The sequence below is a fragment of the Leptonotus elevatus genome, chromosome 5 (genome assembly GCF_054856555.1).
Source record: "Leptonotus elevatus isolate MCC_2025b chromosome 5, RoL_Lele_1.0, whole genome shotgun sequence".
In the NCBI taxonomy this organism is placed as follows: Eukaryota; Metazoa; Chordata; class Actinopteri; order Syngnathiformes; family Syngnathidae; genus Leptonotus; species Leptonotus elevatus.
Genome location: NC_141243.1, coordinates 17,100,430 through 17,125,810, shown reverse-complemented (window position 1 = coordinate 17,125,810; position 25,381 = coordinate 17,100,430). Strand labels below are relative to the sequence as shown.

General features: G+C 39.0%; 1 protein-coding gene and 1 long non-coding RNA gene across 2 annotated transcripts; one reads left to right on the top strand and one right to left on the bottom strand.

The window, feature by feature from the left end:
- The first annotated feature begins 913 nt into the window (after positions 1 to 913).
- rasl10a (RAS-like, family 10, member A) lies at positions 914 to 24,891 on the top strand. The gene is made up of 4 exons (XM_086076447.1): positions 914 to 1,197; positions 1,555 to 1,922; positions 20,016 to 20,140; positions 23,294 to 24,891. The coding sequence occupies exons 2-4, from the start codon at positions 1,707 to 1,709 to the stop codon at positions 23,562 to 23,564; spliced, it is 612 nt and encodes a 203-aa protein (XP_085932573.1). The 5' UTR covers positions 914 to 1,197; positions 1,555 to 1,706; the 3' UTR covers positions 23,565 to 24,891.
- Positions 1,467 to 11,228, bottom strand: LOC147173968 (uncharacterized). The gene is made up of 2 exons (XR_015094872.1): positions 11,152 to 11,228; positions 1,467 to 1,914 (listed from the first exon to the last, which is right to left on the bottom strand). It is a non-coding gene; the product is annotated as an uncharacterized LOC147173968 (long non-coding RNA).
- Positions 24,892 to 25,381: the final 490 nt, after the last annotated feature.

Sequence of the window (25,381 nt, the reverse complement as noted above, 5' to 3'; positions counted from 1 at the left end):
TGAGTAACATCAGAGATCATTAGAGGGATAACCTGATGGCAACTTCAAACATTGCTGAATATGATCTGTTTTAGATTTCATCAGCAGCTCATTGCCGCGCGCTGTGCTAATGAAGAGCTTTTTTTATCAATGTCTTACCAGCACTTTTCGACCTGACTGCTTCTGTTAATGAATGGCCGAGATTTAGCATGCACTCCATTGTCCCTGCCGACACCAAAGCTGTTCCAATTTTCTTATATAGCTAATGTTTTATGAAGAGTGAAGCAGAAAAATGGCCAGCTGCCTCAGACTATTAAACAAACTGAACACAATGTTAGATACAGCAGCAAAATCGAATGAGATTCAATATAAGCGTTGTAAACAACAATGTATTTCACTGGATATATTTTTTTGGGTGTGTGGATTGGCTCGACTCACAAATCTCACGTAACCAATGTTACACATTCGAACCCATGTCCTCCCGACCTTGAGGCAGACGTGCTCAACACTATAAATGCCCATGCTAATAATATTAGTACAGTGGTTCTTAACCTTGTTGGAGGTACTGAACCACACGTGATTTTTTTTCTTTTCTTGTGAGCTTCTTATGTAAAATACATGCCCACCTCAATAAAGTTTGGGGAACACTGCACAAGTGGCCATCGAGAGTTCGTAAATGACTGGCAGGGCTGCTTGCAATTTCAGATGAAGATTTTTACAAGCACCGCGGGAGGACCTGCACATAAAAGTGGATCAGTGGCCATGGTGGGGCTGTGATGGATTGGACTCATCGTCCCAGCCCTGGCCGTGGACCCGCTATCTCCACTAATAAGTTGTGTCCCTCGGCGAGATGATGTGCACTTCTGCATCTGCGTGACAGCTTCCACACCGAATCACGTGATAGAGAGAGAGAAAGAGAGCGAGAAAGAGAGAAAGAGAAGCTGGTGCCTTATCCGCAGACGCACGGTGCTCGTCGGTCGGATGCCATAACAGAAGCCCCACGCCTGCATGGATAACCTTTTCTCATCTTAATATGACCCGGAGCTGAATGAACCTATTTGTATCGTCGAATTGAGGAAGTATAATATGTGGCGGTGTGTGATTTTACCACACTTGGAGCGCGTCTCGGCGCCGTGTGATGGAGGTGCGTGGAAACGGTGCATCGTGGGGATGGAGAAGCGATGAAGACACCGAGAGCTCCTGCGCGTTTCGGCCAAGGTCAGATTGGAACTAGGCTGTGATTATGTATGTGCATGTGGAGGGCACCGAGGTGGGCTCCCATTCGAGGGGGGGTCACTTGGGCGGGAAAAATTAGTTTCCCCTCCGTGTCTGCATGGGGGTTTATTTTCTATCATTATTCATATTTTTACACGTCTAACTTTTCCCAATAATTTACTGTCGCATACCTATTATGTTTTTAAATGTATTTATTTATTGTACAAATATCTCATTATCGTTTACATGCCCTGTCAAAAATGAAGTAGAAGTTTGTTTTTCACGCGTTTATAAACAACAAATTGACATGTTTTTTTCTGTGGTGTTATAATTGTGACTGTCTTCCCCACCACTCCACAGGATGCCATTACAGAGAACACAAGTCTGCTGGCTGCGTGGATTACTTATCCGTCCCTCCAGCCTGGAGCTGTAACGCGGCTCTCTGTGGTCTACGAGCGGGAAATCGAGCTTGACTTCCGGGTGTCCATGGTGTTGACCCTGGGGCACCAGGAATGGTGGAGACGTTGAGTATCGCCGTCATCGGTGCTCCCGGAGTGGGCAAAACTTCGATCATTCGCCAGTTCATCTACAACGACTTCTCGGAGGTGTACACGCCGACTCGCTCCAGATATGTGTACCGACCCTCCGTCATCCTCAACGGGAGTATGTACGAGCTGAAGGTTCTGGACGTCCCGCCGATTTCCTCCTTCCCGTCCAGCTCTAGTCAGGTAACACAGCACTTCATTTTACACAACAGTAGCCTACTTGTTTTTTGGATGACTTTTTACTTTTACTGACTTGCTGTACTTTTTACATGTTTGTCAACAAGGGCACATTGTTATTTTCACCCTCCATTGTTGATGACAAAACAAAGAAAAAGAAAAAAAAGAATGTTAAGTATTACTGAATTAGCAATTTTTTCACTCAGGCCAAAGCAATAAAAGTAGTATTTTGGCGCCATCTTGTGGCATTTTGTTGTTGTCAAGGAACTATGTTGAAAGGCGTTGAGGAGTTTCATTTTGATAAATTTGCTTTACTGTCATCTTGTGGCAGCTTTGTGTCAATGAACTACATTAAAATGAATTGAGGAGTTTTATTTAGATAAACGTGTGCTTTGCCAACCACCGATGAGAATTTAAGACAATTTTCAACCTTTTTTTTCCATCAGTAGCTCACAGATTTTCGCTATTTAACTCGGCCTCAATGCCCCTTCGCAGCACACTGTAAAGTCAAATGCAGTTGACATTTTAGGGAAGAAAATTGTTTGATGTTGTTGGGTCCAGGAAGGATCATTTCATCTTGTGGCAGCCTAAAAAACACCCGTGTTTGGTGTTCTAAAATGCTCCATTCAATGTGAAAACACTCATACAGGTTAGGTGAATTTTTGTCGTTGTTATGACTATGTGAACAAATCAAAGTCAAGGCAACACTGCCTCTAATTTCTCGACTTCTCAATACGAGCTCTATCAAGTTGGTAATGAAGGGAAACTAATGTGCAGAGCTGTTCTTTTCCTTTGTTGTGCAAAGGTATAAAAATAGCTATTGTATAAAACTGATATACTTTTATAGATTTTGCAGCCTGTACTTTATTTTTATTTTTTATTTTTATCTATGTAAGGGAGTTGAATCAGTAATTGTAGTTTTACCAGTATTTTTTTTTATCTTCTATATTACTGAAGCGTGAATATTTTTGCCACAAAATGACAGTACATTTAGGACAACAGCGGTGTTGGCACATGCTGGTGGTACTTTACTTACTACAAAATGTTAAAGAAAACATTTAAAAAACAAAAAAAACAAATCCTTTATTAACATGAATTAAACAATAGTTCTATCATTACTTAAATATTGGGTTGCAGTAATTTCCGTGACATCTTATTTCAGATAACAAAAAATAATTGAGAAGCACTTATAGGATGAGGTGATTATATGCTTTTATGATCTGATTATTTGATGGAATAATTGATAGAATAAACAATTCTAAAAATATTTGGTAGTGACAGACCATCAGTTACAAGTGGTATAGAAAATAGATAATTAATTACGCTATACACAAATAATTGGGTTTCTAGAATGTCTGAGTACCGATCAAATGTGAAATTAAACATTCAAATGTAATGTTTTTGTTAGCTGGCAATTTTTGAAAAAGTGTCTGTGAGCAAGCAATTCTGCATTTTGACTTTGCAATTACTATTAGCAGTGGCACTGACTTAAAATTTAAATTAAATTAAATTAAAAAGTGGTTGCTTCAAGTGGAGGTGTGAACATCTCCTGCTCTGAAAGGAGATTCAGAGTTGCCAGAAGTCTCCAATAACATAGAAAAAGTCTAAATTTAAGTTTAAAACGGTGTTATAAATGCAGACATTATTGACACTTTCTTAAAATAATCAGGTCTTTTTTTCCAGATTTTTCCGGAAACCAAAAAAATTGAACCATTTGCATCACAAGATGATTTAGGCCCAAAAATAATTTTTGCAAAAAAAAAAAAAAAGACATAGGCAATTATTTTAAGAGGGTGATGTTATTGTATATTAGTCCACAGTGGAAATAGAAAGTGAAATTGAAATACTATTTTTAGGTACTCTAAATAACCTGGGCTTATTTGGCTGAAAAATAATAAACAGGAAAATACAACAGACCAATCTTGTAGTTATCATAATCACTTTCCTCCTTAACTGGCCTTGACTGGCACTCCTTTGTGGTTGCATTTGGAGAAAAATATATACAAAAAATGAATGAAAAACTAAATCCGCTACTGTAACAAATTTTTCTGGATAAAAGTGGTCAGTTTCCAAATTGTACAACATTCGTGTTCACTGCTCAATTGGCCTGTTTGCCGGATCTCTTCAATTCTCCCCATAGTACGTATTGCAATTGGATGTCAGTCGAGGCTCAGTGCACTTCCTAGCCGGGCCATTTCAAAACATTGATTTTGTTCTGGTGAACATTTTGCCAAATTCTGTTTGAGGAAGTCATTGTAGAGTATTTTAGCCAAAATTGCAGATGTGCCGATTTTGCCTGGCAACGCTGACTTGTGCTCTCTTGCTATTTCTCACAGGGAGGACTAACATGATGCTTACACTTAGATCAGTTCTGTTCGCTTTGTTAACCGTCAAAGACCACAACAGTGATATTATTATTTATTTTCGCACACTCAAATGTCCCCGGTCTAGTTGCTATGGAGACGCAACTGACTTAACACTTCACTTTGACGTTTTAAAGTGCCCCCAGTGAGGACAGTACGGTGTATTGTTATTTATTAACCAGGGTTTGTCTTCTTCGTGTCTCCTGATACAGCGGGACTTTGCACGCTGGTAGCGAAAATGCAGGATGACGATGAATGCAGTATTACTGGCACAGCACTTGCTTTTGTAATCCTACATTTAAAAATAGAACACCCTGCCCTTTTTGTCATGACCACAGGTCAAATGGCGCATTTCATTATGGACGGAGGTGAGGAGGGCAGGTTGACAGTTTTTTTTCTCTCTAAACTATGGTTTTCTACCAATGAAAAAGCAAATACAGCTGTTGCGATTATTATTAAGGTCATATTATTGCTGTATTTTTATTAGGTGGTCGTGCATGCAGTGAGCAAGTCAAAATAATCCAATATTGCATGATCACAGTCTGGGGCCTTTCTATGTGACGTTGTCATGTTCTCTCCATGCTTGTGTGGGTTTTCTGCAGGGATTCTGGATTTACTCCCACATCCCCAAAAACAGGCATGTTAGTTTGATTGAAGACCCTGAATGATCCATCGTTGTGAATGTTTGTGTGATTGGTTGTTTGTCTGTAAGCGCCCTGCCAGTGGCTAGCGACTCGTCCACAGTGTAACCCACCTCTCACCCAATCAGCTGAAAAATGAGGAAAGCCCTTTAGAAAATGGAGAGATGGATGAATTTTGGAAATAGAAATAATCCATTACAGATTGGAATTGTCTCCATAATAAACGTTTGAGTAATAAAAATGGAGAAAAACAAGGTATGCAGCCGAGCAGAAAATAACTGCACCACTCTTAACTGTCATCAAAATGCATGTTCCTGAGACTGACTGGGGATCAGTCCTGGGTCCAGTTGGGATGGACTCCATTTTACCTGGCCGTAATCCTCAACCGCGGGGCACTACACTGGCAAAAAAGAAACAACAGTGGATGAATATATAAAAATGTAAGCGGGTTCCATTTGATATTTGAGCCTTGATCCATGTAAATAAATAATTTAGTGCAACCTGTTTTTTTTTGTTTGTTTTTTAAATACTTCATGTCAACTAGTTCATTTTCATTTATTAATTATTTGAAGTGGTCCAAATTCCAAAATTAAAACCAGTCAACTTGATGCAAATAGTCCTTTCAGTTTATTCTGGAAGTTTTTAGAGAACACACAAACTCGGTCCACACACCGACAACCTCTGAACTGTGAAGCCATTGTACTAAATCAACGATCCGCCATGCCACCAGTTTACTGTCTATAAAACTGAATTCAATTAATATGACTTTGACAATGAAAACATTCCTTTATCGATACGGGGGAAGAGTGGAAGACGGATTAGTACACCTGCCTCCCAGGTTGTGGGTTCAAATCCAAGATCCTGGTACTGTATTCCGGTTTTACTCCCACATTCTGAAAATGCGCATTAGGTTTATTGAAGACCCTAAATCAGGGGTCACCAACCTTTTTGAAACTGAGAGCTATTGCATGGCTGGCTATTGATTAATGCAAAGGGCTATCAGTTTAATACTTCTGAAATACCATTACTCAAATTATCTTTATGCCATTATTAAATAATTCATATGTATTTATGCGAAGACACTTATTATGTAAATTATGTTTCACATTAGGAAACAGATAAATATCAGCAGGCAGGCAACACTTCCATTTCTATAAATCTCTGCCAGTGTTTACATTTTTAAACGATCATGTCTACAGCATTCCTAGAAAATCACAACGTGCCATCAGTGTTATAATTTTAGAACAGGCCCTTGGCTACTCATGTGGTCCTTATTCATCCTTGCTCTAAGTTGCCATTAGTTATACTGTAAATGTAATGGTTGTAAATCTGTAATGAGGATAAACAGTATAGACATTTTATCAAAATTATAACCATTTAAAATGTTTCTTTCAGACAATTTCAGGCCACTGACTTGATATAATTGGTTTGTGTCGCTTTAAGGAATTAATTAAATGAACAAAAACGTAAAAATGTCAGGTTGCGCTAACTGAATTATTAACACGAGCCGATCTGTATAATTAGCATTATCCCGTTTCAGGTGGCTTTCTTTTATACAGCTCTTGTATTTAGTCACGTTAGACATGTACCTGCATGTGAGTCGAGTACTTAAAATGTCAAGCAAATGTTCAATGTTAACATCGTAGTTTCCTCCCCTGAACAAGGACATCTAATCATATCACGAACCTGAGATTTTGCTGGCCAAAAGGTGCAAAAACATCCGACGTGTTGTTTGTGTCTGAGTGCAGGATGAGCACTCCAAACCACCTCAGCTGACGGTGTGACTCATGTCCTCGAGAGAGAGCGACTGCTTTCGAGTGCCAAATCTCCAAGGTCGCCACGTTAAGTTGCTTTGTAACACCTGATGACGGCACGGCTCATTTCTCCTGTCACCCGCACGTCACCAACGAGCGAGCCTAGTGAGCAGCAGATGCGGCTGTCCGCACCGTGGCGGCGACACGTTAGAACGCAAAAGTGAGGCCGAGAAGTAGACAAAAGTGTCTTGAACAGGTGCAGAGAAATCCAGTGTAATGAAACATTTTCCTAGCTAGAGTTTTCTTGTCTTTCCTGACATTTCCATTGAGATTCCGCCATCTTTATTTCAATCGCGGTTTCTCTAACGTTCTCAGCTTGACGCAATTCCCCAGGCCTCGACTAAAATACATCATTTGTTATTACTGGAGAATCAACAGTGTCCAGACAGTTAGAATTGTAAAGAAAAATACGGCCAAAACTTGCACTAGAATCCTAAATCCAAGAAAAATATGGCAAGATGAGGCAAGATGTGGCAACGTGGCCTCTGGTCTTCTGCTACAATTTTGCGTTGGTTATATTTCTGAACATACACACTGTATTGTATGTATATTGTAATATTGTCTGTGAGGCTGGTTGTAATTCACATTTTGTCTCACAACACAAAGTAAAAAGTTGAGGGACTCAGAAACAGGGGTGGGAACCTCTGGTTACCTCACGATACAAGGCTCGCGATAACGATTATCTCACGATATGACAATACTGCGATTATCGATATATTGGCCGGGTAATAAATCCACGATAATCTACGATAAAACTAATCAAGACATAAACTGATGGGTTTTTTTCAATGAGAAAGTCGTTTCTTTTTGTACCATCACTGAAACACAATATGAAAACTGGTGTCTTCTTCACAGTGAGTACTTAAGTGCATTTTTTTAAACAAATACAAATGTCTTCTTAAAACAGAGACAACTTTCTGTGAACAAATTTGTATCTTAAACATTATTGTCATGCAACATGTCAGTCAGCCACATGGTAATTTGTTTCATTTTATAAACTGCGCCAACAAAAATTGTGTAACATTACAAAAGTAAATAAATAAATAAAATTACTTAAATATTAAATCCAATTAGATCAATATTCATATTCCTCAGAAATTGTGTGCTTTAAAAAGTCGAAACATAAAATATGTGTAAAACTTTAACATTCAAGATATAATACACATTTTTCATAGACACGTATGCAAAACTTCGTCACTTGCTGGACAGATAAATGTCTTACGCATGTAAAAGTAAGCTCATGTGTCTTCTTCGCTTGAAGACTTCTGTACATTTCCCCGTCACTCTTATGAGGTGCTCCCCCTAGCGGCCCGCTAAGTAATTGCTCAATAAGTAATGAACAATGGAGCGGCTGTATATTAACTACAAATATCAATAATTGGTGTAGGCATATCGATAATCGATCGGGAGACAAAATATCACGATTTATCACAATATCGAGATATCGTCACACTTCTCCTCAAAAATCATGGTGCCACTATAATGACAACACAAAATGCAGAATCTTTCCTGCAACAACAGTCATGTAGGTCCTGGCGCAACATGTGGCTAAAACACAACATAAGTCAACAAGCCTAACTCAATAACACGTATGTGGTACATGAAGGATAAAGTAAGATGATGGGAACGTACCATTTTGGCTTCTGGGGCGGGGGAGGACATTTCTATTGAGTCAAATGGCACAAAAATGGAATGAGTTTTTGATCTTGCGCCACCCTCTATATCATTTCATGAATGCAACTTTTTTTTGCATGAGGAAGAAAAGTGCGCCTTCTTGACTTCCAGCGTTTTACTCTGACAGTCGGCGACCCAGTAAAAATGGAGCCGCCATCAGTTTGAGATCTCAATGATGCTTAACCCCCTTTGAGCAGATGTAAGGAGAGTTGGAATGAGACGTGATGAGCGCGGGCCGCGCTTTGAGTCACGCGAGGAGGCTTTTAAGCACACAAATGTGTTGAATCATATCGAAGCAGCGTTTCATCCCATTGAGAGGGGGAGCGCGGTTCGTTGTCAGGCGCAGCCTCGGAAGGTATCCGCACACAGAGAAGACCATTAGCTGAGTGCTGTCACGCCAACATTTCTATGAGCAAGATTTATGGGCGCCCCTTGCTCAGTAGCTAACCTGCCAGGACGACAGGCCCTTTCTCAACTCCCCCCCCCCGCCCACCCCTTTAATTGTGTTCTTTTGTCTATTCTAGTCATGTCCGGCTTCTGGCTTTGTGTGTTCACGTCCTTTGTTTATAATGAGCATGCTGATGCCCCGCTTGGTTTGGAGCGCTTCAGGCCGGAGGAATTTAATTCTGGTTTCACCAAATTAAACGTAGATGGAGTTAAATCCCCTGCCTGTATTTTCACTTGAAGTCAATTTGTATTTGGCTAATTGGCATTCTTTCTCTGGAAAGGACCCAAGAAGGATCTTGCGTTTAGTGCTTAAAAATATTCACAATTTTCAGTTCTTTATATACATTTTTAATTAAAGGGGAAGTCAACATTAAACATTTCTTGACAATAATATGTTATATGCGACCTCACTGGTCTAAACATGACATTTTGATTATATATATATATATATATATATATATATATATATATATATATATATATATATATATATATATATATATATATATATATATATATATTAGGGGTGCAATTAATTGCATGACTTCCAGTTAACTCACGATTAACCGCACATTTTATATAATTTTATATTGAAATGTACCATAAAATGTACAATCAATATTTTTTTCCAAGTTTTCATACTGTTGTTAATATAAAAGTGTAAAAAATGTTTAACTAATAGAAATATGGCTGCATATTTTAGTCATTGATACAGTAATTTCATAATAATTCATAAAATTGAGTTAAAATTAAATAGATGTACTGTAAAAAAAAATTGTGTGATATTGATTTGTTTTGAGGTCAATATTCTGCCACTAGTAATTTTATTTATAAGACATTAGTAACAGCTGTGCATTTTTTTTTCATATTAAGAGCTATCTAATCTTTAACATGAAGTAACTTGTGAAATTCTGCACATTTTTAAAACTGTAAAGTACAACTTGACCCCAGTCTCCACAAATATATGCATTATTATTAAATTTATTACTGCAAAATTTTTATGTGGACGTACCTGTTGCATATATATATATATATATATATATATATATATATATATATATATATATATGTGGATTGCAACTTGCTGTCTTTTACTCTTGTGTCATTTCCAGGTTATGAACGAGTGAATGTACTAAAACAGCAAGTTTGTAAAAAAAAGTTATTTGCCTTGAATAGTGGCAGGAAGAAAAAAGCAACTGAGGAAACAGGAGGAATTCAGTGCAGTCAATTAGAAAGGTTGCATAGAGTTTAATGGACACTGTTGAAGGCCGGCTGACCATATCGAGTCCTTTAATTTGTCATGAAGAAGCTGCAGGGTGGGGTGAATCAGCCAGCCTCCGTGCTTCTGAGTGCAATAACTCATCACTTCATGTTATATTTGAAAAAAATTGACATTTTATTCTTATTCTTAAATCCAGTCTAATATTGCAAAACAAGCAAGCTGTCTTCTTTCTACTTTAATTGTTGTGCGGCGCGCCTGTCTGCTGCTGATAATGTTGAACGTTTGCCACAGTACGTCAATGAGATGTGCCTCACAGTTGGCTCATTAATTCCGGTTTATTTTGGACACAAGCGTCTGAACATTAGTCTTAGTATCCTCTGTCCATGTTGTCAGCGTGGAATTACATAATGTTGTACGTTATGTAACTTTGAGCCTTCCAAATACGAAGCGCTCATCCCTGAAGGACGTGTGCGCGCGCGTGTTTGTTTGTGTAAGTGTAGAAATGGTGTTTGGGGAGCTTTAAAGGCGCCACTAGGCCACTTTAGTCACAGGTGTCAAGATTAGTGTGGTTAAATGAGGTGGCAGCACCCAACTGCAGCAAAAGCTAAAGCGGGGTCTTATTTTTTTATATTTTTTTTAAGAAGAAAAACTCCAAAAGAAGGCTGCCAGGGATTACTACAGTACATGCACATCAGCATCAGCAAGGATTTAATAGCAACCACGAGGATATCATGGATTAAATATTTGGAAATACATCCATCCATCAGGAACTGGACGGAGCACTGATCATAAAATAACTTGGTTCGACCAGGATCCTTCACCGTACCCTGGCCAACGGCAGACCAAAATATATTTTTCTCTTAATCCCATTTCAATATTCAAATATGTTGCTAATAGCCTCATCCTAGCTAATGCTAAGCTAGTTTGTCTGTCAGGTCCAGTGCAAAGTCCCTTTTGTTTGTTGCTAGCATGGCTTTAGCAGGCCAACACCAAAGCGTTAGCTGGCTAAGTATTCCTGCCCGTGGCCAGGCCACTCTTGGAAATAAATATTATTCATCTCAATGAGTTTCTTACCTGGTTATAAAGGAAATGAAATGTTGCTAGGCTGGCAACGGGCTGCTACTAGCTTCATCCTAGCTAGCTATTTTGGTCATGTGGGCCAATCAGCCGATCTTCAGTGTATTTCTTGTGATGTGGTCAGCGGTCACATGGGTTATGAAGCCAATCAGGTGTTTGTGTCTTGTAGCAAAGAAGTGGACAACCCAAGCGCCAACCCAAATGATTATTTTCTACCGAGACCATTAAGCTGCTTTTACTAACCTGTTATCATAAATATGATGATATTCATATGAATAAATACTGTAAATACATTTTAGTTATTTCCTAATGCATGCAGATAATTTGGTGCATCTGTGACATACATTTGACATATTTGATCATTATTATATTATCCATTTTGTAAACACTCTATTAACACTATGTACAGTATATTGGGACTATCTCCCAATAAAGCATCGACCATATGTTTCTTGTAGCATGTACGTTTTTTGTAAGTGAAGCTGTCTTCATTAGCTCATTTTGACAGAATTTCCCAAAAGTACTCATAACGATTTTGTCATTCTGTGTGCAAGTACAACTAATGAGCAATGGGCTATTGTCTCTATATTGTGTGAAACGCTGTGAATTTCTAAAAAGTGTGAGTGGAATATTCTTAGTAAGGTCACTGTTGAGTAAAGGAGGTTATTTTATTTTATTTTAATCGCTAATCACCCAAAACACCTCCCCCAACAGTTGACATGAGTATGGATTCATCAGAGTGATTCATGGTGGCTCCTTAAATTAGGAGACGTGGTCAGCTTTGTCATTTGCCAACAGTTGTCAGGGAAACGTGTTGTGTTTTGGCTCTTGAGGAGACAAGGAGGAGATGCTCTTTTGCCTCCCAGAAGATTGTCTCCAAACAGTACCAGCACACTTCACATTCATGCTCCCATAAGCACTCTGTGGCACAAATAAACACGCCCAGACATGAATTTTTAAAAATCCACTTGACTTCATCAGCACCATGTTTCTGCCTTTTCTCCCCACTCGTTTCTTCTTATCTTTTGTTTCTTGCTCAGCTGTGGTGAAATGTACTTGCTGTGTCCCTGTACTTTACCCTCCTTATCCTCCCTCTACTCCTCCTCCTTGTCCTCCACATTTAAAAACAGGACTGGGACCACAAGCAGCATATGAGATGAGAATACAAGATGCTATTTTTAGCTCCGCTGCAACTCAAGTCACTGTGCACCTGACAATTGTCAGATGCACAGTGTTGACATGCTGTTATTAAATCACTTGTGTCCCATTAGTCTGACAACTGTGTGTGTGTGTATATATATATATATATATATATATATATGTACCATAAAGTGTGGGTGTGGGGTGTGCCATAAAAATTGATTCTCAAAAGAATCGAGATTCTCCTATTGTACAATTCAGAATAGATTTTAAATGTCCCAAAATCAATTTTATTTAAATTATTTTATACCGTCTTGCCCTTGTTTGGTGTGTGCCTTTATTGGGAGCGCTCTTCACGTTGTACCCAATTTGACCACTTAGGGGCAGTGTGGTTCCGTGCGTTCTGATACACTGTTAAGCTGAAGCCACATTAAAGAGTAGAGGGGAAAAGTCACGATAAAGTTATTCCAATAAAAGTTTTTGTTTTTTTTGCAGTGTAGGTAGAGCATATTTAAGTGAGTAATGTTAACATGCTTCTCTGTATACATTCCTGAAGCGTTGTGTATGAATAGCCGTTCTTTTGAGTGATAAAAGTGATGCGAGTAGCGCACTAATTAACATTAGCGAGTCAGACTGGAGTAGATCATGACGATTCTTTGCACATGTATAAATTGAAGCACAAATCGTTGTCAATCAAATCATTTTGAATCGAAAATCAATTATGGATTGAATCGCAGACGCAAAAATCTTAATCAAATTAAATTGTGAGATATATTAGGGGTGGGATATATATATATATATATATATATATATATATATATATATATATATATATATATATATATATATATATATATATATTAGGGGTGTGAATTGCCTAGTACCTGGCGATTCGATTCGTATCATGATTCATAGGTCACGATTCGATTCGATACCGATTAATCCCGATACAAATCTATTTAATTAACCATTAATATAACATTCTTCCATGCTTAATGTGTGAATCCTAACCCTAAGTAAGACGTTTTGTTGAATATTCCCATACAAAAATGTATGTTTAAAAATTGATTCGGCTGCATATCGAATCGATTTGAGAATTGCGCGCGGTAATATCGCGATATATTGCCGAATCGATTTTTTCCAACACCCCTAATATATATATATACATATATATATAAATTACAAGGAGAGTACTATTTTTAATTTTTTTTATTATTTAGTACTGCTAAATTGCCATTGAACGCTGGAATGAAGTGCTTGGGTGATCAATTACAATTTTCACGGAAATCTGGCTGAAACCGGTTTATAAGTAGAAAGCATACAACTTTAAACAGCAAAATAGTAGACAAATTAATATGTGTCTCAGTGAAAATCCTACTCGCTAACTCACCGTAGACCGGAAATAAAGTAAGTTCTGTTACGGTGTACGTCAACCAAGAGTGGCCTATAAGCTTAAAAGTATATTAATAAAATAGTATAAAATAAGTATATTATCAGTAATGTTATTTGTTTTCACACTAGAGTACTGCATTTTGATGTTCACCTGAGGTCTGAAAATAAATGTTCTCAAATTACAGTAGATCTGATCTTTCTTTTTTTTTTTACTTATCCGTTTAGCTTTGCTACAAGACCATACAACCCATTCGGAAATACTAAATTTAAACTGAAATGTATTTATTTGCGTTTGAAATTGCCCCACTGAAAATATTTCTGGACAATAAAATACCGTTTGTTGCTAAACACAATGTCAATTCAAGTAAGAAGAGAGCAAAAAAATGTCCGTAAAACGATCCCACTTCCATACAATGCTCCCTTGTCTTTCTTCTTTGATGTGGCGGATGTCAGTGATGCATGTTTGCCTCCATGTTTGAGCGGCCTCATTATCCCTGCAGATGTGCGCGCTGCTTCACACTCTGCCAGCCACCCTCGCTCCGATGTGTTTGCATTTCCATCTTTGCAAGTTACGCCAATCCTCACCCTCGCTTTCCCTCCACCGCGCGCATAAATGATGATCTTGTTTGTTTCTGTGCAGCGTGAAGCCTCGTTTTCAACATTGCAATGAGATTGTCCACATTAGAGTTTTGTGTTACACGGGGGCGGTGGGATGGAGGACTGTAATGTAAATACCACGGGGGAGAACAGTGTGGCTAATTAGAGCAATCATTGCTTCGAAATGGAGAGGTCAAATGCTAATCAAAAGCATGAAATGAAAATATGGATCATCATCACCACCTTGATGCGTGATTTTGTTTTGAAGTGGCGAAGGCTTGCAGGCGTATCAGAAACAACAAAACCTCCATTTCAAATAATGGACTGCAGAAAAGGACTACGTTCATGCACCGTCACAAAACTGCCTTTTGTCAATGACTAAATGATCTGAAATGCTGCAATAGCACCGCAATTTTGGTCAAGTGCTGTAAATAAAATGATAAAAATTTGTATGCATTTAAAAAAATTGCTCCTTTTACCTTCCATATATTTCGTCTTCCAGTCCTAATCTTATAAATCACATTCATTGTACTGTCTCACGGCTGTAATAAAATGTTTATCATCTGTCACATGCGCAAAATGCACAAGCATTTTGATCAACAAAATTGTTCACATTTCTTTTTTTTTCTGATAATGTCATACTGGTTGCTCGGCGGAGTTCACGGGGCTAATTTTGTCTTGTAGGCCAGCCACTGACCATTTTTATGTAAGCCAATTACGGCTGCAATAATGATGAATCTTTTTGATAATCGGTTAGGTTGTCGATTATTTTGTCGATAAATCGGATTAAACATGTTTTAATTTCAATTCCTTTACTTAAAAACAGGACATTATGCCAAATTGACAGTGAAGAAAATGCACAAATATAAATTATGATTCAGTTCATGGTCTGGTCTGTAACATGTCAGAAAATTGACAACATTTTGTATTATTGTTTTCCAAAGTAGAAGCAAATGCTTGCAAATGGTTTATTTTGGGGGGGGGGGCATCATCAGTTTGCTTTCATCAAGAAGAAATCTGAGAAAAAATTTCTGTTAAAAACGCAAAATTCAGAGGATTTGAACAATTCTTAATTTAAGATCTCTAAATGAATAATCAATTATCCAAAATATTTATTGATTAATTTGCTAATAGATTGTTGATTCATTTTTGCATTTTACTTGATCTTTTCATTTGTACTGTTCATCCAGATTTTTTTTTTAATATGATATGACTTTGTGAATGTTGGAGTGTAATCTTGCACAAGCCCTAATTGCTCTAAAATAAACACATTTAAAACAATTTTTTTACATTTTCTCCAGGCCAGCATGGCAACAGGAGGTAAAAATGAGTCAAAACCCTTCTAGCAGTTACATCTTTAATTCAAATCGGCCCTGACACTTTTCATATTTAATGTTGTGTTGAGTGTTCAAATTTCCGATGAAAGGTGGCAGCCTGAGTTCATGACGGTTGCCAGCTCTCAAGGCCGACTTTCTTTTCTCATTTCCCCTTCCAAAGGCAAGCCTTGACATCACAGCCCTGGAAAGTCCTCTCGTTCCATCTCCATCTTCCAGCAGGAGTAATCTCACTCAATGGGCGCTTTTTTGCGGAGGGAGGTTGGTGACAGATCAGGGCAACTTTACGAATATAACGTATAGTGTGATTTTCTAAATTAAATTCAGTGGTGTCGGTCTTTACCATTGTTGGCCAAATGATATGAAAATAATGCTATAAAAGCAAACTAAAAATGTCAACACTGCAGTTCTTCTGCTGCTCTATTTGTCGTCATTCTGTATTTGTCCTGGTTTGGACGCATTACTTCACAGCAGACTCTCGCCACATTTCATGACTTTGCCGTGGGTTGCCCGCCTCTCATAACCGACTCTTGCTCTTCAACCACACTGAGCCTAAAGTGATTCGGAATAATTAAAGAAGCACATGCCGTTGGGCATCTCTCTATTATTACTTTGTATTCTAGCCGTCCATCCGTTTTCTACATGGCTTCTCATAATTAGGATCGCGGATAGGCAGGGACGATCCCATCTGATCTCGGGTGAGAGGCGGTAGACCCTGAACTGGTCTCCTATAACGCATGTATGAGCCGGACCAAAAACAATTATAAGCAGCACAATGCATTCTGGTGAGAATTGTGAAGCACGTTGCATATGGATACAACAAAAGCAGCATGTGAAACTGCACAAACTGTGTGGAGGATTTTGCAGTCAAAAATGAAAGCCAAAGTGGCTTTATGATTATGTCTATTGCAGACGAGTAAAATACGTACGGCACTAAAAATGGAGGTGAATTGTAGCATTCCTGCAGTTTGAATTGCTTTCAAGGGAATTTTTTTTAATGAACCATTGTATGCTGTATAATCTCAAAACCCAATATTAGCATACATTACATTTTATTTGGCCTGTCTTTAAAAAACGTCGTCTTCAAGATGAAATGCAGTTCAGTCAAATAATCGAAATTGGTGGTGTCCAAATGCAAAAAAAAAAGAAGCCCAAAATAATGGGCCAATTTAATTAATTTCTTTTTTTCTTTTTCAAAACCAAAATATTCTTCAAAAAACTCAGATAAACATTCACTATATGGTTTTCGTGAAAATCGAGGGCAGATGGGGATAAAAATCCCTTAGAAGAATGGGAAAAAAAATATTGAAAAAAAGAATCTGAGGGAGCAGAACTGCGAAAATGAAAGGGGTCGACTGTAGTTTTAATTTGTAATATTACCATTCACTGCTATAGATGGCAGACATAATAAAAAAAAACCTCAAGGACTCGTCCGTCAAGGAGGGACGCATCTGTACTTGCTCCTGACTTCTAACAATTTTTACATTGGGATTTTTAACTACATTATTCCAACCTGCCTGGCGGGAAAATATCTGTCGAGATTGAGGAGGTAAAAATCTTCTCTTGCAAAACTCAAAGAAATGGTCTCCGAAATACTTGAAATGAAAAAGAACTTCGAGCCAAAAAGATCGACACATTGTCGCCTTGGAACAAAAAGTGGATGATTTAGAACAGAATCGTCGTATCAACAATGTGAGAGTCACAGGTAGGAAAATCAAGCCGAGAACCTCCGGTGAGTGCAGTTCATTCTGACCAAGCTTCAGCGAACAAGACTGTGGAAGTGACAACTGGACTCCGACATTTGGGATTAATTGTGGATCCATCGCACATTCAGATGTGCTTTTCGCTTCCGACTGGGGGGGGGGGACACGACCACCGGCAGTTCTTTTTTTAATTTTTTAATTTTTTTTTAACTCTTTGACTGCCATAAACGTTATAAAACGCTTAGCATAAACCTAGGGAAGGGCGCCGAGGACGTTAAAAGACGTCCCCTATGTTTTTTTTTTTTTTTTTCAAAAACGGGTGCAGGAAAGCCTTGGGCAGCTGTGCTGAAAGTATCAGGCTGATCTGATTAGTCAAAGACTCGTTTTGGCCCCTAGAGGGCAGCGATGACTCTCTTTGCACAAGGTTGGATGGGCCGCCCACCGTGGGCGTCAGTAGAAGACGTGAGGCGGAGCTAGAGTGTTGAGGAGACAATGGCTGATCCAAGCCACAATGGCTTGACCAAGCAACCGGTTACAAGCAGCTCAGCTTGAGCATTTTTTTCAAAGACGGAAAGCATCAATCAATACTAAAAAGCGCATTGATGTCAACGATGATGATGACAACGAGCTCTACGCCAAAGTTGGAAGCTTTGGCGTGACTGTTATGAACACGTAGTAAGCCTCACGGCTAAGCGCGGCTAGCGCGGCTAGCGCTGCTAAGGCCGGAAAACGCGCACAATAGCCGGCCGGGTACTTCTACACAATCGGACATTCGATCGGGCGATGGAGAGTTGGCATCGACCAATGCAGATTGATGATGATGATGAAGATGACTCCGAGCTCTACGCCAACGTGACTGTTATGAACACGTAGTAAGCCCCACCGGCAAAGCGCGGCTAGCGCGGCTAGCGCTGCTAAGGCCGGAAAACGCGGAGCTGCACAAGCGGACATTCGATCGGACAATGAAGAGTACCCCGAGTCCAATGCATATTCATCGGAGGAGCGGGTACAGTCTGATCACGGAGAAGACACTGTTTCTGGACTACGATGCCACCATGAATGGAGTGGATAAAATGGATCAGAACATCTCCTACCAACCCGGTATAGCAACTGAAGGACACGGGGAAGCGAGACGTAACACCACCGTAACGTAACCGTAGCATGATCCTGATATTAGACTTGATGACACACTGCAGTATATACTTGCTATTCCCCGGAAAAAAACGGCCGGCAAGAAAGTGGCGCACGCGAAGAGGCAATCTTGTGCAAATGCTGTTGCGTCTCCTTGCACGCAGGAGAGTGTTACAAAAAGAAAAACTGTCGTTGAAACATCCACATATTTGTAAATAGCACCACAGTTGCACACATTTGTAAATAGTTTGCCAAATTGTTGTCAAATTGTTACACTGTTGAATGTAAATAAACGTATTTTGCTATCAAAAAACACTTTTTCATTCTTGGTGGTAGTGTTTTATAGAAGTAAAGCACTATTTAGGTGTTTGTGGCATCATTCATGGACAAAAAGAAGTGTCAAATTCACTAGAATGCATGAAATAATATCGTTTCACTAAAAGCTTGATTTCTCCGTATTTTGGTCCAACACAGGCGAAATTGGGTCAAACTAACCATTTTCTATTGTTGATTACTAAAGAACGGAATAAGGTAGAAACAAACTCTTTTTTTCTGATGAAAGATGAAAGTCGTGTAGTACGTGTGTTTCCATAGTCCAAACAGAACATTTTCTGTGGACCTTGAAAATCAGTCAAAATGCTTAAATCGGCTGGCACTGGCGGCATCCCTTTTCTGAAAACGTCTGGCAGTCAAAGAGTTAAAGAGCTCAGTATTATTCATTCAGTAATGTCATCATCAGTGCTCTTTTTTTTGTGTATGTGGGTGACTATGTGAATGTGCGTGTGTGCGTGCGTGCATGTGCATGCGAGTGTGTGTGTATTCGTTAGTTCACCAAAAACCTATTAAAAAAAAATCCCATACCGTTCACCTAAACCGAACACCGCCGTCAGGAGACCCGAGGAAGGACCAAAGAAAACAAAGGAAAGTGAAATCCAGCGCCGACCAGACACCACCCACCGGGCCACCGGCAGTTCTGATCAGCATGCGCTCGCCTTGGCTGCTCGCCTGGTGGGGCGGGCCTGTTGGCGGCGTCTGGGGACCGATTTACCGATACCATTTAAATGCTCCGCCTCCGTTCATCTGATCAGCCCCGTTACAGCCTTGGGCAGAACGGAGATCAATCACATGATTTATTTTATATTTATTTTAAAGGTTCATTCGTCATTTTCACACAGTTGTGATAGTTGTAACACTTTAATTAAAGCAACATCTTAATCTTGATTTTTTTAACAATATATTTACAGTTGATACCTGCTATTTTTTTAATCGGCCGATCAATCGGAATTTTTATTTTATTTATTTTATTTATTTTATTTATTTTATTTATTTTATTTATTTTATTTATTTTATTTTTATTTATTTTATTTATTTTTTTACATTTTTTTTATCTGTATAGGCATTGGCCTAAAATAAAATCCTTATCGGTCTACTTTGAACCGAGCAAAATGGCCTTTTTTCTTCTTTTTTTTTTACTTAGAAATGTTCAGACACATTTGTGTATTTTGCATGTTTATACCGCATATTAATCCATATAATTAAGCATTATTTGTGTATTGTTCTCCAGGAGTGGCTGGATTTGCGTTGCAGAGGCGTTCGCAACGCCAACGCCTACATCCTGGTGTACGACATCTGCTGCGTAGAGAGTTTTGAATATGTGAAGATGATCAGGCAGCAGATTGTTGAAAACAGGTATGGTCAGCACTGTCCTCGGCTTTTTAACTATCACACGAGATTTGCGACGACATCACAGTATTTCTTGAAGATGGACTACAATTTCACAGGCGAGACCTCGAAGTACACAATAATCACCTTTGTGACAGTGTGACAGTGACAGATAAGCTGCAGCGGTAATATATCTTTTAATTTAGCACATTCCGCCAGCATACTGACAGATTAGTAATGACATTTGATTCGTACCTTGGCACATGTGAGAGGCCTCAAATGTGACTGGAGATTCAAAGATGACATTTGAAGCATATTTCTGCTGGTGATGGGAAGCAGCTTCTTTGTATTACAAATAGCCTCTATTTATTTGGACAGAATGCACAGTTTAAAAAAAATGGAATTGTTATTATAACATTAGCCTTTTGTTTAGCCCGCTGGCACGAAGCCGTATTGTCATGCACTTGGCACGATTTGTTCCTCTTGCAGATATTTGTATACAGCCTGTGAAAGGGAGAAAAGTGGTGTGATTACTGCAATGTGTTTTTCCACGTCTTATAAAATTTCACCTCAGGGTTGTAAAATCATTCTGTTGAAGTCTCTGAGTGTGTGTTCCTGTGTGTGTTGTGCTAGCGCGCCATCTGTCCTGTCAGATGTGCTAATATGCCAGTCTTTGTCAGAAATCAGACACATTGTAACAAAGAGAAGGCCTTATTAAGCCTTCCAAGAGGAACAGATACGTTGTTTGAACCGCAGATGTCATTGGGCCTTCATGCACTGTAACATAACTACTAGCATATTAGACGATTTTGGCTAATTATTATTATTATTTTTCATCAATAATGATCAAGTCTGCCTACCAACTGAAAAAAAGAGAATTGAAATAAGCAATAAAGTGTGAATACTGACATTTGCTGTGTCCAGGGAAGAAATGATAGTGCTGGCTTGAGATATGAATTGAATTCATTTAATGACTTTGCTGTTAAGTCAAAACATCTCATCTCAAAGAATATTTCCCCATTGAAATAACTGGCAATGCCAAGAATGTGTTCGTCCATTAAAAAAAAAAAAGTATAAGTACGATGGTGAAACAGGGCCACGTATACAGTATATATATATATATTAGAGGGTGGGTAATATTCAGAGAAAAAACTCACAAATTCACAAGAGAAAAAAACTCTCACATTTGCGACATCATAACGTGGCAAATTTGCAAGAAAAAAATTGTACATTTACGAGAAATAAACTCGCAAATTTGCAAGAAGAAAAAAAAGAAACTTGCAAGAAATTCACGTAGCGTACTCGGATGTTTGTGCCAGTACTTTTTGGTCGGATAAGCAGATCGTAATTCCTGAAATTAACCATATCATATTAAGCAGTCGCACTCTGAAGTGTTTGGTACTGCCAGCGACGAAGACACCTTGCTTTGCGAAGGTCCACACCCTGAGGATTTATGTTAATTTGTTCAAATCTATATATTTACTTGTACATTTATGTGTCCAGAATTATTATTTACACATTCATACATTTTGTTTTTGTTTTGTATAAGTGGCTAAATTGATGTGTTGAAGCTTCTGATTGGTTAGTGTTAGTCAGCTGATAGGGGATCAGGAAGTGTTGTCGCTCTGGCTGTGTGTATGACAAGTAAGAAATCCGTCTCCATCCTGCCTTTTCATTTTATTAACAGTGTTCCATTAACCACCAACCAATCCTCACGCTTCTGCTAGACAAAAGCCAGCATCTTGTCCAGACTATAGCTACGCTACGTGTATTTCTCACAAGTTTCAGAGTTTTTTTCTCGCAAAAATCTGCGAATTTATTGCTTGTAAACATAGGAGTTTTTTTCTCATAAATTTGCGAGTTTTTTGCTCACAAATTTGTCGCTTTATAATGTGGCAATTATGCGAGTTTATTTCTCGTGAATTTATGTTTTTTTCTCGCAAATTTGCCACTATGTAATGTTGCAAATTTGTGAGTTTATTTCTCGTAAATTTGACACTTTATGTCGCAAATTTGCGAGTGTATTTCTTTTAAATGTGTGAGTTTATTTCTCGTCAATTTGCAAGTTTATTTCTCACAAATTTGCCACTTAATAATGTAGCAAATTTGCGAGTTCATTTCTTGTGAATTTACAAGTTTTTTTCTTGTAAATTTGTCACTTTATAATGTCGCAAATTTGCGAGTTTATTTCTTGTAAATGTGTGTTTTTTTCCGGTAAATTTGCCACTTTATAATAGGGGTGTGAATTTCCTAGTACCTGGCGATTCAATTCATATCACGATTCATAGGCCATGATTCGATTCGATACCGATTAATCCCGATACGAATCTATCAATTGATTATTGCAATTTTTTTAAAACTCAAATTCAGAAAATACTCATCAGTAAACTTGTACATTTGTATGAAAATGTATTTATTTATCTGAAAATTCAGGTTGCAGTCCGTTTCATGTTTGAACAGCACTGAAATAAAATATTAAGGCTTAATGTTCCATTAATATAACATTCTTCCATTCTTAATGTGTGAATCCTAACCCTAAGTAAGACGTTTTGTTGAATATTCACATAAAAAATTTATGTTTAAAAATAAATGCGGCCGCATATCGAATCCATTCGAGAATTGCGCGCTGTATTATTGCGATATATTGCCGAATCGATTTTTTCTAACACCCCTACTTTATAATGTCGCAAATTTGAAAGTTTATTTCTTGTAGATTTACAAGGGTTTTTTTTCCACAAAATTGCCACTTTATAATTTGTGGGGGGGGGGGCTTTCTTGTAAATGTGTGATTTATCTCCCCTCTAAAAAATATATTTATACATGGCCCTAATACGCCGCTGTAAATGAGTACATAACAGGGCATCTTCATCATGCTCCTTGCTCCTTCCAGGAAATGCCTGAGAATGACGATGTCAACTGGGGATGTTTATAATAACACTCTACAACTGTGCCTTAAAAACACCCCGCCACACACTAATTAATGCTCACCACTCACTTGCCATTTCTTTTCACACTCCATATTGCTTGCAAGCAATGCTGCACAGTGTGCTGTGAGCCCCCCCACAGCCCATGAGCTCTAATCCTCCAATCCGCCCCCTCACATCTCAGAAGAAAAGCAGGCAAAAGCTGCAAATAGCACCCACCCAGCACCCACGTGCTAACTCGTGTCAACCTTTGCAGGGAGGGCAGCAGCAGCGAGGTGCCCATTCTGGTGGTGGGCAACAAACGAGACCTGCAGCGGCAGCGCTTCATGCCTCGCAGGGCCGTGTCGGTTCTGGTCAAGAAGACGTGGAAGTGCGGCTACGTGGAATGCTCGGCCAAGTTCAACTGGCACGTGGTGCTGCTCTTCAAGGAGCTGCTGGGCATCGCCGTGGCGCGGGGCCTGCGCCAGAATCACACCTCCATCCGCCTGCAGGGAGCGCTGCAGAGGAACCGCTGCACCGTCATGTAACCCTCTCGGACTTCTTGATCTAAATGGCTGTAAACTAAATACCCTGTGGCCTCCTGCTTTACTGAGCTGATTTTTTTCAAAATGAGAATTATTCGACGCTGCGCTGACACGATTCCATCCTCCAACCGCTTCCGAGTGGCGTAGAAGTAAGAGGAGTCAACGTGTGACACAACAGGCCTTGTATTGCATAGGCACTCGGGTGTCTGACTCCTTACTTCTCTGCCTCGCAGCCTGATTGGTCGGAAGCTATTTTTGCGAGACTCAAGAGAGAGGCAGCAATATCGGTTGAGTCTTCCTTTTGAATGTGTCCTAGTCAGTGAGCGGGAGAAGGTGACAGTTGAACAAAAAAAAATATATTGGGAGAGATTTGTTTCTAGATTCAGTAAGGTAGTCGATTAGATGGCACGTTTTCTTTCCTGTCCATACTGCACCTATGATGATGTTTGTTTAGGCGAAAGGTGTTATCTCCGTAGTTGTCATGCAGCGGAAATGCTGCAGTCCCTTAATCGTGAAGTAGTGTAGGACCCCCACATCACACCCCAGCCCTTTTCATGACCCCCCCACCCCGCTACTCAGTGGCTGATATTGGTGAATACATTATTAACACAAGGGAACAGTGGACCTGCGGGAGGTTGCAGAGCCTGGGAAAAGGCGCTGCATGCGGGTTTTTGTTTTGTGTGCGTGAGTGTGTGAGGAGAGAAAGTGGCGTGCTTGATCGCTGACATTCAAGCAGGCAAAAGGACGGAACCAGCAAATGAGAAACTGATGCTGGAAGCTTTGTCTTAGAAAGGAGCAATAAAATTCCACCGGAGTGTCAGAGACATTGCATTGTGTTTAAAATCAGTCGATTAAACCCATCCACACGGAAAAAATGCGTCCCAGACACAGAGACAACTGTAATAAACAAAGCTTTCCTCGCAGGCTCTTAACAGTACAATGGCAACTATGTGAGATTTACAGTTTGTGAATATGGCTGCACTGAAAATTAGAACCTAAGAGGGATTTCTTGCATGCTATTGTTGGCACTAGATCCAACAGGTCAGGTTTTAATTGCACTGATGTAAAAATGTGATATTGTGTTTATTATTACAATTTTTTTTTGTAACACATGGTTGTCTGACTGTGTTGTGAGTTGCGGAGTGGAGTGATTGATCGTTTTACACTGACATGTGGGAGCACAGGCTCATGATGTAGTTTTAGTAGTTTTGCAATTTCCAATTTAAAAATACATGTAGCAGCAACTGCGTGTAGCATGAGTTCTCATCAGTTTGTCTGTGTTTCCAAATAAAAAGGGCTACCGTTTTTTAAGAAACTTGTATTTGTTTTATTGTGCTATTGGGATATTTTGTCACGATGAATTATATGTGTTTGGGAACAGCAATTGCAACTTTTCAGTGCTTTGTATGGCAGCAGAGTATTAACATTTTGGCAATACTGCCATCTAGTGGACAGTATACACTTTCACTCACTTTGGTTTGGATGGATAGATAGATAGATGTCAGCGAAGGCATTCGTAAATAAAAATAAAACCACTGCCAAATCTACTAAGAAAATGAGCCTTAAATGGATTGAAATTTAAAAAAAAAAATTAAGTACAGTATAGTGCTTTAGCTTAGGTGATAGAATTGCATATTTGTATGTCAGCGTAAGTGAATTTTCTTGATCATTTTCATGAATGATAGATTTCACAAATGTTCTGATATAAAGCACTATTGCACAAAAAAGTAGTCCCCCCCCCCCCAAAAAAAAGGCAAACTAGGTGATACTGACTCATGAAAACTGAATAACTGAAGATGATGACAAGCAATATAATCCAA